Raw genomic sequence first — 14,783 nt, forward strand, 5'->3', positions numbered from 1 at the left:
GCACCACTGAGCGCGACATCCCACACAGCGGCGAGCTCACTTCGCGCATCTCCGCCACCACCACGCGAGCACCACCAGCTTGCCACCCTCTCGGCCACCTCAACTCAAGCTCCACTCCAGCGCGCCTCGCTGTCTGAAGCCTCCGCCACCAGATCTCTCTCCCTCCCACGCAGCTCACGCTCCACCAACGCCACAAGCAGCCCCGCGTCTCCCTCGCTCATCATCGCGAGCTCACAGCCGCACACCGACAGCAGCCATCCACCAGCGGCTACCCACTCGCGCGACACTCACGAGCGCCGACAACGCTACCTTCCCCAGCTCGTTGCTTCCTTACACGCGCGTCGCATCTCGTCCAGCCCACTTCCTCGCGCACCACTCAACCTGCACCACTCGCGACGCACAGCTCAGCGCCGCCGTCGGTAGCCCAACCTCCCTGGTGCCAGGTTTTTCTTGTTAATTTTGTGGTCCCCGATTCTGATTTCTTGATGTTGATGGGATTTTGATGCTTGCGATTTCACTGAGTAAATTTGATTGAATTGCATCTGTGTTACTGGAGCCAGTGCATTGGGTGATGTCCTGCAACTGATTTGCCTAGTCTAATATAACTGTCATTTGTTTAGGCTCTTGGAGTACGGTCTGGTGTTGTTTGTATCTCTTAGTGGATTCGGTTGGCTCTTTGATTTAATTTGCCCCTGTGCATTTACCAGTGGTACTGGCGATGGAGATGCGAAGTTGTATTGTCCATGTATGGAGCCCATGCAAATGTAGGAACATTGAATTCTGTGGCATGTCCTTAAATCAAGGTTGCAAATCCAAACTTAGAACTAAATTGAACAGAAAAAGGAATTGAACAATTATGAAAACAATAGAAAATAGCAAGCCAGTGCTGTGTGAATAGAGAATGAATCAGTCAGCAGTTGATAGCACAATCATTCAGACCAAGCCAGATGTTCGGCACCGCCAATTTAGCCGCACCAGGAGACATCTAGGATGGCAGACTAGTCAGAAGTACCTGCTATAGTTCATCACATTCGCTCTATTCTCAACTTGCTAACACAATTTCTATGCAATAGTTGGCATTATAGTTTTTCACTGACCAAAAGCTTATCAACAGAAAGCTACGGAACATATCCTGATACATGACATATGAGACGCAATTCATAATCAATATGAATGCAATCAGAAAAATGACTCTCCAGTTCCTAGTCCTCTTCAGTAGTGAGGAGGTCTTTCTAATGTTGGTTTAAGTCTTTATAGGGAACTATTCAAACTTCATGACCAGCTATCCAGGTGAATGAAACCTCCTTTTTAAAGAATGGTTAGATTAGAATAGAGGATAGACGAAACGAAAAGGAATACTAATCAGATACTCCTTACTAAAGCATTTTGCTTTTCCCCTTCTATCCCAGCCCCACAACTTGTGTAGCATTTATTCGAGCATCACTTGTACTCAGAATTGAAAGCCAAACTTCTACACTTTGTGGACGTCAATCAGAACACATGAGAGAAAAGAAGAAAGCTATTTTCAAGGTATCAACCTTTTGCGGCAGCATAAACACAAGTTACATGGAGAATTTTAAATGGCAATTGCGAAGAAGAGTCTTAGAAGCATCCCAAGTGTCTGGTGCCAAACAAACAACAATTATAAGTTCAGGAGACTTGATGTGCCCAGAAGAGAAAATGCATCATAGATGCCAAACGTTCAATGAACACTCCAATTAGTGCTCAATTATGGACAATAAGCATTTAAGAAAAACAATGCATGTGATCTAGTTCAAAAATATTTACACTGTTTCCCCTCGACTCCTGAAGATGTTTACTAAAAATGGAATCTCATATTAAGCAATACACGCCACCTGCCAAATGACAGACAGAAGGAAAAAGAGGTTGTGAATTTGAAGATAACCTGCCAATGCTCCTACCCAGTGCAAAAATGTGTGAATTCACAGGCACTGAATGACGGATGGTCACCATAAAGCATACAAGTAGAAGACTTTGGGAGATTGTACTAGGCAAACAAGTCAATTGCTCAGGGTGTTTCATTATTGTTCGGGAACCTTGACTTTTGTTTTAATAATTTTCAATCACAAAAAGCTGTCGTGTTAATACTGGCATGCCACAATTAGAAATAACACCATCAGTAAAGACCTAAATAGCTGAAATTGGTATTCCACAGTCAATAACGATGAACATGCTAAACAAAAACCAACCAATTTACCATCATATTTCCCACTTATCAATGACCAACTTATGGATTCAAATAGAAAATAATGAAGTACAAACTATGCATAAAGGTAATACATGAGTGCCTGCCTTGGTGCATAAACCAATTTAATCAGATTGTAGATTGCAAAGCAAAGGTGATTCAGACATTACTATGCCACAAGAGCTTCCATAAACAAGAGTAATCAAACTAACAAACTATTAAATTTTTCCTTACCATAGCCATCCTTGTCTTTACTCACATACTTCATCAAAAACTTGTCTGCAGGTAAATTTTCATCACTAAAGTAGTACTCCACCTACAAAAAGATATGGGCAAAATAACAAATTATAAGTTGCATACATCCCTGATTCAAGCTCTGACCCTAAAACCCCATGGAGAATTGCATTCCTGTCAAAAATCTAGTCAAAGAACAAATCCTACACTGACTGCTGCCCGGGAATATCAATTTCAAGCTCAGATAATTAGTTTTTGCTTTAAAATTCAAAAACTCTGCAATTGAGCTCAAGAATCAGACACAATCATATAGGAGTTCTAATAAACTAGTGAATAAGATAAATTTTACCTCCAAAATTTTTATGAAAAAAAAAAAAAGATACTGACTATAACGACAAACAGGAGGGAGAGAAAAAAATCTAGTCAAAGTCTAAAAATCCTACTCTTATCTCTTTTGCACGAATATCAATGGCAAATTTTCCTTTTTCTTTGTCATTAAAATAAAAAAAACCTCTACATTTAAGTTCAAAAATCAAATATAAGTAATTATAGAGTTAAATATAAACTAAATAAAATATATCTAACTTAAAACTAAAAAAATACTAATAAAAAACAAAAAGTTGGGAAAAAAGAGGGTGCCTGCTTAATGATTTTGTCGCGGAGATCATCGGAAAGAGTGACAGCAGGCTGATCGGAGGGCATCAGAAGCTGCTGGTGCTGTTCGTCGGCGAGGTCAGGAGATCCGGCCGGTGAGAAATCAGGATGATCATCGGAAGTCGGTGGATGAGATGCAGACATGGAGGGTATGGGAACTCCTTCAGCCTCCATTATTAATTTTTTTAAAATTTATAATAAAGGAGGAAGAGAGAGAGAGGAGGAGGGTGGAAATGAAAGAGGAGAAGATCCTCCCGCTCTTTTCTTCTACTTTGCTACCCCAAGATCTCCCTCTCCATCTCTCTTTGGGGTCATTCTAGAATGGTCATATTTATAGTACCGGTGTAAGACAAGACGCAATTTCAGGGTGAAAATTGGAAATTTCCGTCTTCCGGTCAAATGTTCGAGCTTCTCTGGTCTCCTGCCTCATGGTCCATTTTAGTCAATTTACATCTCTGGAATTATCTGCAGCGCTTTGTAATTTCAAATATCAAAATTTTAGTAGTTTTAGATTTGGGGAAGACGTTTTTAACTCCATTTTAGGAACCCATTTTTTATTTTTATTTTATTTTTTCTTATGACAAATTCAGGATATAAAAACCTGATCGTGGAATTTTCAACAAATTCATAAAGAGTGAATTAGCTATTATTCAATAAATACTCAAATATTCAATGTAATGTATTTCAACGTAGAAGTGGGATAATTGGATCAACTCGCACATAAAGTAAATACCTTTCCCAACTCCACCATCACCACTATCTTCTTCGACAAAGAGGCCAAGCCCATATCACATTCACTCAAAGCCCACCTCATTTTGCACAAGAATAAGGCCATGTTTGGATCGCATTTTTTCTAGAAAAATGCATTTTATGCGCTTTTTGGATTTGGTAGCCCCACCATTTATCCATGAAAAATCTTGTCCATTTTATGCATTTTCACTCCCCTTAAAAAATATCCACCAAAGCCCAACTACCACTGCAATTGTTCCTAACAAGAAACAACACATTCATCTTTCACCAATGGCTAGCCACAGCCTTTTCTCTTTCCTTTACATGTCATCTCTCCTTTTTTAATTTTATCCTCTCTCCCCCATATGTTCTACAGTGCATGAAATCCATAGTAGATCTAGTGAAATAGCAGCACAAATAGAATGACCAACAGTAGGAATTGTTTCTAATCGTAGCTAGGCTTTCATCGACCTCTATTTTGTCAGAGGAGCAGCGAAAAATTGGCCATAGTTTTAGAAGTAACACCAAGGTAAGGGGGAGAGGAATCCGACCATTGTTTTTGTCAAGAGTAACACCATGTGAGTTTTTGCACTAGTTTGTGTGTTTTTTTTCAGTAGAAAAAAAGGTCTTGAAATTTGATTGAATTTTGGGGAGAGGGGGCTGGGGTTTCTATTATGGCATTAGGGAATGTTTTTAGGGGGTGGGGGTCTAGGCAACTTTCTATTCACTCACTTTCGTAGCTATTCAATTGGTCTAATGAATTCAATTCTTTGGGTTCTTAAATTAATTCTTTAACTAACTTTACTAGCTATTTAATTCGTTGCTTAAGCAATCAATACTATTCTACTGTTTTAAAAAAAAAAGGTACTACACTGCTGGTGGATTACATAAACTAGTATCATTAATTCTGTTTAATAGTTAAATTGAAAAGTTTTCTAATGTTCTGATGTTTTTCTTCTTAAGTTTTGCTGTTATTTTTTTCTTTGTTACTCTGGAATTTGGTAGGAAATTTCTGTAAATTGTCCTTCTTTTCATGGCTAATTTCTCATAATATTGGCATTTTAAAAATATCGGTCAACTATGACTCTAGCATGAGGCTTTTCTCCTTCTATACCTATCATGCTAACAATGCACGATGAGTAGAAGATTTTTCTTTCTTTTTCAAATATAAGGGGCCATCATGCTGAACAATGGCCCCATAATATTTTTTTTTAAAAAAAAGGTTGTCATGCTTGGTCCACACGATGGCCCATAAAAATTTTTTTTGAAAAAAACAAAAAGTAGGGACAACAGCCCCAAATTTTATTTTAAAATCACAAGCACTAATTAGCTAAGCTTCTTAACTAAGTTTCTTAATTAAATATTACTCTAACAAATAAATATCAATCTATACAATAATAAAGGGAGATAGGCAACAGTTGGGGTAAACATTTTGTGTCATTTTTTGAACTTTCAATTTTGCCCTTAAAAAACTTAATTTTTACACTAACCACCTTATCATAGTTGCTAATATAATCTCTCATAACTCACTTAAATATTGTAACTACTAAATTAACTATAACTTTATTAAAGAAAAAGTTACTAACAAATTGCAATTTTCATGAAGAATTTATAAAAAATTTAATTTTTTAAAAATAAAATTAATATATTCATAAAAATTAATAATTGTTTCTAAACTGCACATATATTGGGTGTAGTCTTAACACTAGTAGTTATTGGTATAACATACATATGTTAAATGATTAGACCAATTAAAATGTTCATATATTTACTTATACTTCTTTTCCTTAAATTAATGGACTAGATTATCCAATTTTAATAATTCATTGAATCAAATAACTTATACTTCTGTATTTTGAAAATTTTAATGTTCTTCTCCTTTAAAGAAATTAAATTAAATAAAAAAGTAGAATAATAAATTAAATGTCAAGTAATCGAAGAGTTTAATTTAATACACCTACTTGAATCATTAACTACATTAATCACACGTATGTAAATTATTAACTAGAATAATTAGACATAGTTACATTATTAACAACATTAAGCAAAAGAGCTCGCTTGTTGGCTAGGGTTTCAATGACTACTCCAAGAGTTGCTATCTTTGTAGTTTCATGGCTGCCCTTCAGCCATCAACTGAGAGGCAATAGGTGTCTCCAACAGCCAAAATTTCCTTTTCTCAGCTATTTTCACAACCACTTGTTTCTCCAATTCAGGTTCGACCTGCAACAACATATAAGGGCGAGGCTGTGGTTGTTTTTTCCAAAGAAGAAGCTAACAAGCTTGTTGCATCTTTTCGTTAAGCTTTAGTTGGTAAGTTTTCACATGGGCAACCGTCGTTGGAAGAAGTTCTGAAGTTTATCTTTTCGTTGAACAAGACCATGTTTCTATCAGCTTGATGGAAGTGTTGACATCTAGTTATTAAGTGTTCGGTTGAAGTGGATTTTAATAGAATTTGGGCGCAGGGGATTTGGTAACTAAGAAAATTTCCAATGCGTGTGTTTCGTTGGACTAGAGATTTCCATCTTCTTAAGGAATCATTTTTGCCTCCAGTGTGGGTTTCTTTGCTAGCTTTATCTATTCACTATTATGACAAATATTCACTTTTTTCAATCTTAACTCCAGTCGTGAAGTCTCTTTTCTTGGATTTAGCAACGGCAACAGGTACGTGCCCTAGTGTGGTCAGGGTACGTGTGGAAGTTGACCTAATGAAACCAATTCTTTTGAGGGTATGGGTGGTAGTAGAAGGGGAGACAAGTTTCGGGTAGAAAATAGTTATCGATGATTTGCCTTCTTATTGTTCCTCTTGTTGGAGGTTGGGGCACTCGATCGAGGAATGTAAGAAGGAAACTTCTGAGTTTGTGTTTTTGAGCCGAAATAAACGTAATCTGAGCGTGCAGCACGTGTCAAAGACTGATACTGGTGCGAGAAATATGCATTATACCCCTGTTAACAAAGGCTCTGGTGGTGTTCTGGATGAACCAGTTGGTAAACGGGACATGGAAATCAATCTTGTACGATAGGGGGTTGCAAAGTTAGCAAATGTGCTGCACGTTGTTTCAGAAAATTCAACGAAGGGTAAAGCAATTTTGATGAATGGGGAGCAGCCTGATGGTGCTATTTTGATTGATGCAGTTGAGGAGAATAGTGGGGAGAATACTTGTGTGCGGCCTATTGTGTTAATGGATCGAGCTAGGGATAAGTAGCTTGTTGTCACTAAAGCTGTGGGTGGTAGCAACGCTTGTTCTACTCCTTTACATCAGCAGATTGTAGTAGATAGGGGTGAGCGACTTGCTGTTACAGAAGCTGTGGTAGCAGTGCTTGTTCTCCTCCTTTACATTAGTAGACTATGGTAGATGGGGAAGGGGGAAAATCAGATGGGGTACAGGCGGAAGTTGCAGCTGCTTTGCCTTCTGCAACAACATATGAAGGTAAGGAACGACAGACACATGTTAACCAACTCTTGGTTGTTGGGTAGCAGCCCGCTGGAATAGGTTTTTCTGTTGCAGATAGCATTACACAATGGGGAAGATGGAAAATCAGAAGGGGAAGACAAGGGATTGCCAGTTTAGTTGCCTCTTGTTGTAGGTAACTTGTCTCCGCGGATGGTTGTCGCTCAAGAGAAGTCACTGGACTCTCCATTGATGGTGTTGAACTTAGATCAATTTGCTGCTATCGAGCAAGGATTTACGCAGGTGAAAGTGAAAGGCATATGAGCTAAATTTCCCTCAAACGGATAGCTTTGATCCTCAACTTCTTCCCAAAACTCTTTCCAGATTTTGTCTCATGATTAATGGACTTTTTTTAAATATTACAAGGGTTTCTAAAACCCCTATGTTAAGTTCGTTGCTATATGTGAGCCGAAGTGAGATGTTTCAAAAATTGATTCCATTTGGTTGCGCTTATTGTTTGACTCTATATATGCTAATTTGTCAGCTAATATTTGGGTATTTTATAGTTTGCCGTTTATTCGATAGTAGGCAATTCTTCCTAGCATAGTTCTTTATCCATTCAGCCTCCGTCGCAACCAGGTTCTTTGATTTTTTTTATTTGTCCATGCTAAATGTTCAATGGAGGAACGAAGGGAATTATGGCAGGCTTTGCTAGTTGATAAGCCAAGCTCCCTTCCATGGTGTATTGGGGGCGATTTTAATGCGATAATGGATCTTCATAAAAAATGAGAAGGTCGGCCTTTTACTACATCTGAAGGATTAGAGCTTATGACTTTCATGAAGGAGGCCGACGTGTTTGATGTGGGATTTTCAGGATCTAGTTTCACGTGGTGTAATAATTGGAGGGTAAGAGCTAGAATATGGAAGTGGTTGGACAAGTTGCTAGTTAATGGGGAGTGTTTGGATTTCTATTCGTCCATTTTTGTAGTTCATTTGGCAAGACACCCATTTGACCACGCACTTTTGAAGATTTCATTTGCTTTGCGAATGGATAATAAACCATGGCCATTCCGATTCTTAAATGTCTGGATTTCTAAATCAACACTTTTGGATATGATTAGAACTAGGGGTGTGCAAAATCGAAAAATTTCGATTTATCGACCGAATTCGAATTGAATTCGAAATTTCAAATTCTGTAATTCGGAATGGAAATCAGAATATCCGATTTCGAATTGGTCGAATTCGATAATGAGATTTTTCAAATCGGAAATTCCAATTTCGAATTCACAATTCGAAATCGAAATCGAAATCGAAATCGGAATTCGAAATTTCTATTTCGATTTCAAATCTGTTTTTCATATATATATATATATATATAATATATAATATAACACTTATATTATAATAATAAATTTTATATTCATGAATTCGGTGAAATCGAAATTCCTATTTCGATTTCAATTTCAATTTCGTTTTCACACATATATATAATATTTTTTTATATATATGTAATATAATATTTATATAATAATAATAATCATTTTATATTCATGAATTCGATGAAATCGGAATTTACCGAATTCCAAATTGAATTTAGAACGAATTCGAATTCGGAATTGGTGAATTCGAAATCGAAATCAGTCGAAAATTCTGATACCAAAATTCCAAAAAAATCCGATTTCAAAGTTCCGAATTACCAATTTCGATTTCGATTCACACCCCTAATTAGAACTACTTGGCAACTAGACATGAATGGTTCTCCATTGCGTATTTTGTGCTCGAAGTTATTGGCTACAAGGAGGGGCGATTCAGGAATAGAACAAGTAGTGCTTTGGAAATGTTTTTGATGCTGTTAAGGTGGCAGAGGCTAAAGTCTTAGGGGCTAAAATGGCAGTGGAGAGTGATGATTCTGAGGAGGCTCAAGTGGAGCTGAATAAGGCTCAAGCGAAATTGCGACAAGAACTTTTACTTGAAGAACAATTTTGGAGTCAAAAGGCACGAGTTAAATGGCTTAAAAGTGGCGATCACAATTCCAATTTTTTTCATGCGGTGATTAAGCAAAGGAGAGTGCAAGGGATGATTCATAGAATCAAAAATTCAAATGGAATTTGGGTGGATGTGGACGATGATATAGCTAGTGAGGCAATAAGGTATTTTTCATATTTGTTTTCTGATCCTACAGGTTCATCCTCCGAGTTGTTGCATCTAATTCTACCTATAGTTACAGGGGAGGAGAGTAGGCTTTTAGAAGAAGTCCCATGCATGGAGGAAGTACGATGGGTGGTGTTTGCAATGGATGGGGATAGTGCAGCTGGCCCTAATGGTTTTACGGGTATGTTTTATACATTTGTGTGGAATATCATTGCTCAGGATGTGTATAATGCGGTGTTGAGATTTTTCTGTGGGGCAGAGCTACCTCGTTTTATTACTTCCATTTCTAGTGTGCTTATTCGTAAAGTCTCGAATCCTCAAGATTTCTCTAAATTTTGGCTTATTAGTCTTTTACAATTTTTTTAATAAGTTAATATCCAGAATTTTGGGTGATAGACTAGTATCTATTTTGCAATCAATTATCTCATCCCAACAGACTAGTTTTCGTTAAGGGCTGTAATATAACAGAAAATTACCTGCTAGCCCAAGGATTTCCACAAGGATTTCATAATGGAGATTTGGTAATGAAAAACTAACCTGGCATTGTATGAATCCCTCTCGGGCCAGAAGGTTAATCTGGAGAAGAGCTCCTTTGTGCCATCGGTACGAATGACAGGGAAGCACAACCAGCTTGTGCGGTTGATTTTGGGCTTCTAGGAGCAACGACTATCGATTAAGTACTTGGGGATCCTGCTGTTTAAGGGCCGGGTACGGTGTGTGCTGTTTGATGATCTGCTAGCCAAGGTGCGTGTGAGAACCCAAAAATTTTCTTTATTTCTATGCATTATTTTATTTCTTTGCACACGCTTTCTATATTTTCCTTATTATATTAATTTTATAGATATTTTTATAAGTAAATATAGTTTTTAAATCATTTTTCTAGTATAAGTTAGTTCATAAGATATTAGGAGTGTATATTGGACGTAGGACCCGCTAATATATTAAGTGCGATAAATTCGGCCAATTAGGTTAAGTTTTGCATAAAGGGATTAAGTTACTAGGTGTTAGGAGATAATTAGAGGTTATTTAGATGGATTAACCACAGAGAGATAAGAAGATAAGTTTAAACATAAAAGGTGCCACGTGTCGCGAAACTAGTGAAAGTTGGACTTTGACCAAAGGTATCTTACTTTCCTAAACCTCAATTTTGACCCAAAATCATTTTCATTTTCTTCCTTCTTGGCCGAGCTTCTTGAGAGGAGAGAAGAGAGAAACCTTCAACCTTTGTCTTCCATTTTTTGCTTACATCTTGAAATCCAACCACTAAAATCTCAAATTTGTCCATAAAAGTGACTTGCTAAGGAAGCTTAAAGGCATTAGTGGAGTGATTAGTGAAGGAAAAGCACTAAGCTACCTTATCTCTTGTGGTTCTAAGGTACTTTATCAAGAAATTCTCTCTTTGTTCCTAATAATGGTAAATTAGTATTTTGTAGTGGCTAAATATGCTATATTGTGGAAGATTTCATGATTTGAGGTAGAGTTAGATAAATTTCAGATTTCTTGGTGATTTTTCTGCCCTTATATGATAATTATTGGTTGGCCAAGGAATGATAACTTGATTTGGTGTAAAATGAAGATTTTATATGTTAGTTGTGGTTGTTTGCGGAAAATTTCAGTCTGTGAAACAAATTTCAATTTTAGGGTTTCAAATTAGGGCTTTACTATGGTTGGTTGTAGAGCTCTTGATTGACTAAGATTGAAGGGTATTGTAACCCTAATAAGGTGTGTTGTATAGCCTATAATTTGTAGGTGTACTTGTGGTTATTTTGGATGAAGTTTGGTGGTTATTTGTAGGATGGAAAAGTATGAAATTTAAGGGGAAATGCTGTCCAAATGTTGAGGATATTGGGTTCTTTGAGTTTAGGTTAAGTTAAGTAGAAATGAAAGGTTTTGGGCTTGTTTAAGCTTTCAGTCCTAAATGTTATTTATTTTCCCTTCCAAGCTATATTGGTCTTGCATTAGTAGTTCATTGAATAAGTATACGACTCGCGTTCGAGTCTCAATTGTTGTTTCTTGCTTGTTTTTAAGACGTGCCGGTGATCCAAATCCGACGCCGGACGGAAATTTGTGAACTTGCTTTGCTTGAGCTGGTGAGTGTACCATTGCATGATTTAATGCTTAAATGGTTATTTGTACTTGAATCTTTGGACTAAATGACTGTGAATTCCGTGCATGAGACGAGAGTGTACTTTATCACTCTCGTTCTCTTACCTATGTGACTGATTACTGTATAACTGTGAATTTGTTACTTGTGCATGGTTTGATGTCGTTTGGGGTAAGTGCCCAACGACTTTATTATGATATCTGAGCTCAAACCTCAGTCGTAGTTAATTGAGTCGAGCCGGCAACCATGGGTTTACTGTTTGTCCAGTGGAGTGTTATCTCCTCGACCTTGTGTATACTCGAGTATTACCCTCTCTGTTTCTGTGAGGTGTTCGGACCCGATAAGGGGAATGTTTGGTGGAAGGTACTTGGTGTAAAGTGGGATCTACGGTCATGTTCGTTTCTTCGAACGTTGACGGAGTGTTAACGAGATGAGATCAAGAACTGCAAATGGGAAATTGGCTCTTGAGAGCCGCCTGTATCCTTTTACTTCTGGTTTCATTGTAGTGTTCTTTCTTCTGTGTTTAATGGCCGTGCATAACTGGGCATGAATTTACTTGTGAATCTTGGTTGTGTGACTTGTTGGTACCTCATTGGGCGTGAGCTCATCCTCGTTATCTTTGTTTTCCTTACAAGAACCACTTTTGGAAATCCTGATTTTGAGATGCGAGTTGAGTTAGTTAGATATTCTTTTGTTGTTTTGTATAGTTCCTCGACAGTTGGAAACCCTAAATGTATCTCAATTCAATGTTTCATTTTGATTTGTAAACTTACTAACGTGTGTATATAAAAGTGTTTCCTCATGTTTATGTGGTATATTTTCTTGGGAATGTACATTCTCTAGTGTTAGATAAAGTTTACTTGTACTTGGTTGGGTTTCGGACGAATGTGGAAGTTGAACGAGGAAAAAAGAAAATTTCTGGCGAGAACTGTTCACTGAATCCGGCCGAGTATCCGGCCAGTTCTTGGCCGAATATCTGGCCGGATTTGCGGGGGAATTTGAATTTTTTGGGTTTAGCTACTGCCTCCAATCCGGCCTGGAATCCGGCCGGGTATCGGGCAAGAAACCGGCCGATTGTGACCTGCCAGTTACTGTTCATTTTCAGTTTCATTTTCGTTCTTCGTTATTCGTGGTCGTCGAAACGTTTAAGCACTGTAATATATTTCAAAATGTTTTAGCTTATGTGTGATTGTCTTAGCAGTCCTGACGAGAGATGGGCAGATAGTTCGCTAACCCTTAGGGTACACCCTAGGGGAAGGTGGGGCTGTCACTGTTGGTATCAGAGCCTAGGTTAGAAATAACTTGGGCGAATCATATAATTGATTCTTAGAATCTTTGGAGTTTGTGTTAGGATGTGTTTAAGTGATATTATGTTGTCTAAGTCGTAAATTGTGGATATCCTTATAGGTCATGGACGGAGCTAGTGGGAGCGGAGGTGAGCCGCCTTGGAGACGCTTTCGTGTCGTCGATTACGTGGAGAAGTCGGGAGGACCGATTCAACGTTGGAGTACCGCGTGCCGGGCTCGACATTGTATCCGATGCCGGAATTACTCTTATATTGACCATGTGGTCGTGCTCGTCCTTGATGAAAGGAAAAGGCTTAGGCGAGCCACCGCTAGGGACCAAGTTGAGATGGCGAGATTGAGGGGTGTTATGCGAATGCAAATGAACCGAATTCGCGAGATCCAAGGGGATATCACTATGGAACAAGAGAGAACCGATGCTCTTAGAGAGTAGTTGCGCGTGGCTACTAACCACCTTTCCTAGGTGGTCCGGAAAGTTCGAGATCGGTTTGGGGGCATTATTAAAGAGTGCGAGTCGCTAATCCAAGGAGTGATTGGAGCCAATGTACAAGTGGAGGCTCCCGGCGACGGAACACCTGAAGAGGGGAGCACATCTAGTTCTAGCTAAGGGGGAGAGTCCGTGGGTTCAGTTGGGAAATAGGTTAGAGCTCCTTTGAACTATGTTTTGATCCCATGTGGGGACTAGTTAGGGAAAGCTATTAGTTAGCTATTTTTGTATTTTGGTCTAATTTTGTATATTGTATTTTTGGATGACCCCGCTACTTTATGGGATTACTTTTGTATATATTTGACTGACTGCTACTGTATGACTTATTTGATACATCTGTGTGTTATATGCATAGATGCCTTTGTCTAGTGCCTATTTCTTGTTCTTTGTTCATGTTTATCTATTGCTTTAATATCGTACTTGTGTTTCGACCCTAAATTGGATTAAAACCATGGAGGGTACTCACAGTGGCAGAGGCCGTGGATGCGGAATTAGGCAACTCTCGACTGAAAGGGGTAATCGGGAACCCACGCCTAAACCCAATTCTGAGCCTAGAGTCGACCCTAATATTCAGGTAGCCGCTGCTATTCAGCGAATGACTGACCTGTTGGCCCACGTAGTGGAACACCAGGGCCAACACCCTATTCACCAACCTGGGAACCCTGACAATCATATAGAGGGTGAGGACCGAGCCCTCGAAAGATTCCAAAAGTTCTCCCTTCCAAAATTTCTTGGGGGACCAGACTCAGACGTGGCCGAAAGGTGGTTGGAGAAGATGATAGATATCTTTGCGGCTTTACGCTATTCGGAGGAGAGGCAGATCAATTTTACTGTCTTCTAGTTGGAAGAGGCCGCCCCTTCTTGGTGGAACATGATACGAACAAAGTGGGAAAGAGAACAAACACCAAGGACGTGGGTAAACTTCATGAGGGAGTTCAATGCGAAGTACTTTCCGCCCTTAGTTCAGGAAAAGAAGGAGGACGAGTTCATTAGACTCCGCCAGGGAACTCAAATTGTGACCGAGTATGAGAGCCAATTTATTAGACTGTCTAAGTTCGCCCCTGAACTTATTGTAACTGAGCAAAGAAGAGTGAGGCGATTTATGCAGGGACTAAATGTGAAAATTCAAAAGGATATGGCGGTAGCCCAGATTAATACGTTTAGTGAGGCGATGGAGAAAGTACTGCGAGTTGAAAATGCTAGACTTCAAGTTAGAAACTTCCAGTTGAGGAAACGGGGATTTCCTGGAAATAGTTCAGGGCAAGGTGAGAAAGGTAACCCTCCCAAGTCTGGAAGGGGGATCAGAGGAGTGAGACTTCCGGGAATGTCAAGAGGAACCTCGCCTAGGGGTGGTCCAGTTAGACAAGGCCAACAGAGAAGTGCCTCACAGGGAAGCTCAGCCTCTGTTTCCCGGGGTCCTTGTGGATGTTGTGGGAAACCGAACCACATGGAGGACAACTGCTGGAGGAAGGAAAGGAAATGCTTACGCTGTGGGAGCGCGGAGCACCAAATTGTTAACTGTCTA

At 39.0% G+C, this 14,783-nt stretch overlaps 2 protein-coding genes across 2 annotated transcripts in view; one reads left to right on the forward strand and one right to left on the reverse strand.

The window, feature by feature from the left end:
* Positions 1–1,838: 1,838 nt before the first annotated feature.
* Positions 1,839–3,404, reverse strand: LOC113759932 (la-related protein 6A-like). The gene is made up of 3 exons (XM_027302511.1): positions 3,080–3,404; positions 2,441–2,522; positions 1,839–1,918 (listed from the first exon to the last, which is right to left on the reverse strand). Exons 1-3 carry the CDS (start codon positions 3,266–3,268, stop codon positions 1,839–1,841), a joined length of 351 nt encoding a protein of 116 aa, XP_027158312.1. The 5' UTR covers positions 3,269–3,404.
* A 10,989-nt stretch (positions 3,405–14,393) lies between these two features.
* Positions 14,394–14,783, forward strand: part of LOC113759933 — a 10,018-nt gene continuing 9,628 nt past the window's right edge. Inside the window, exon 1 of the mRNA XM_027302512.1 lies at positions 14,394–14,778. Coding sequence (XP_027158313.1) covers positions 14,394–14,778 — 385 coding nt within the window. The remainder of the gene's footprint in view (positions 14,779–14,783) is intronic.

Source organism: Coffea eugenioides, chromosome 2, assembly GCF_003713205.1.
Source record: "Coffea eugenioides isolate CCC68of chromosome 2, Ceug_1.0, whole genome shotgun sequence".
NCBI classification, from domain to species: Eukaryota; Viridiplantae; Streptophyta; class Magnoliopsida; order Gentianales; family Rubiaceae; genus Coffea; species Coffea eugenioides.

Excerpts from the sequence above, each read along its gene's own strand:
- LOC113759932 (XM_027302511.1), bottom strand. The coding sequence starts at position 3,268 with ATGGAGGCTGAAGGAGTTCCCATACCCTCCATGTCTGCATCTCATCCA. Across the intron at positions 2,523-3,079 it reads GCGACAAAATCATTAAGCAG|GTGGAGTACTACTTTAGTGA; the intron begins GCACCCTCTTTT and ends ATCTTTTTGTAG. Across the intron at positions 1,919-2,440 it reads TAAAGACAAGGATGGCTATG|GAGCATTGGCAGGTTATCTT; the intron begins GTAAGGAAAAAT and ends TGCACTGGGTAG.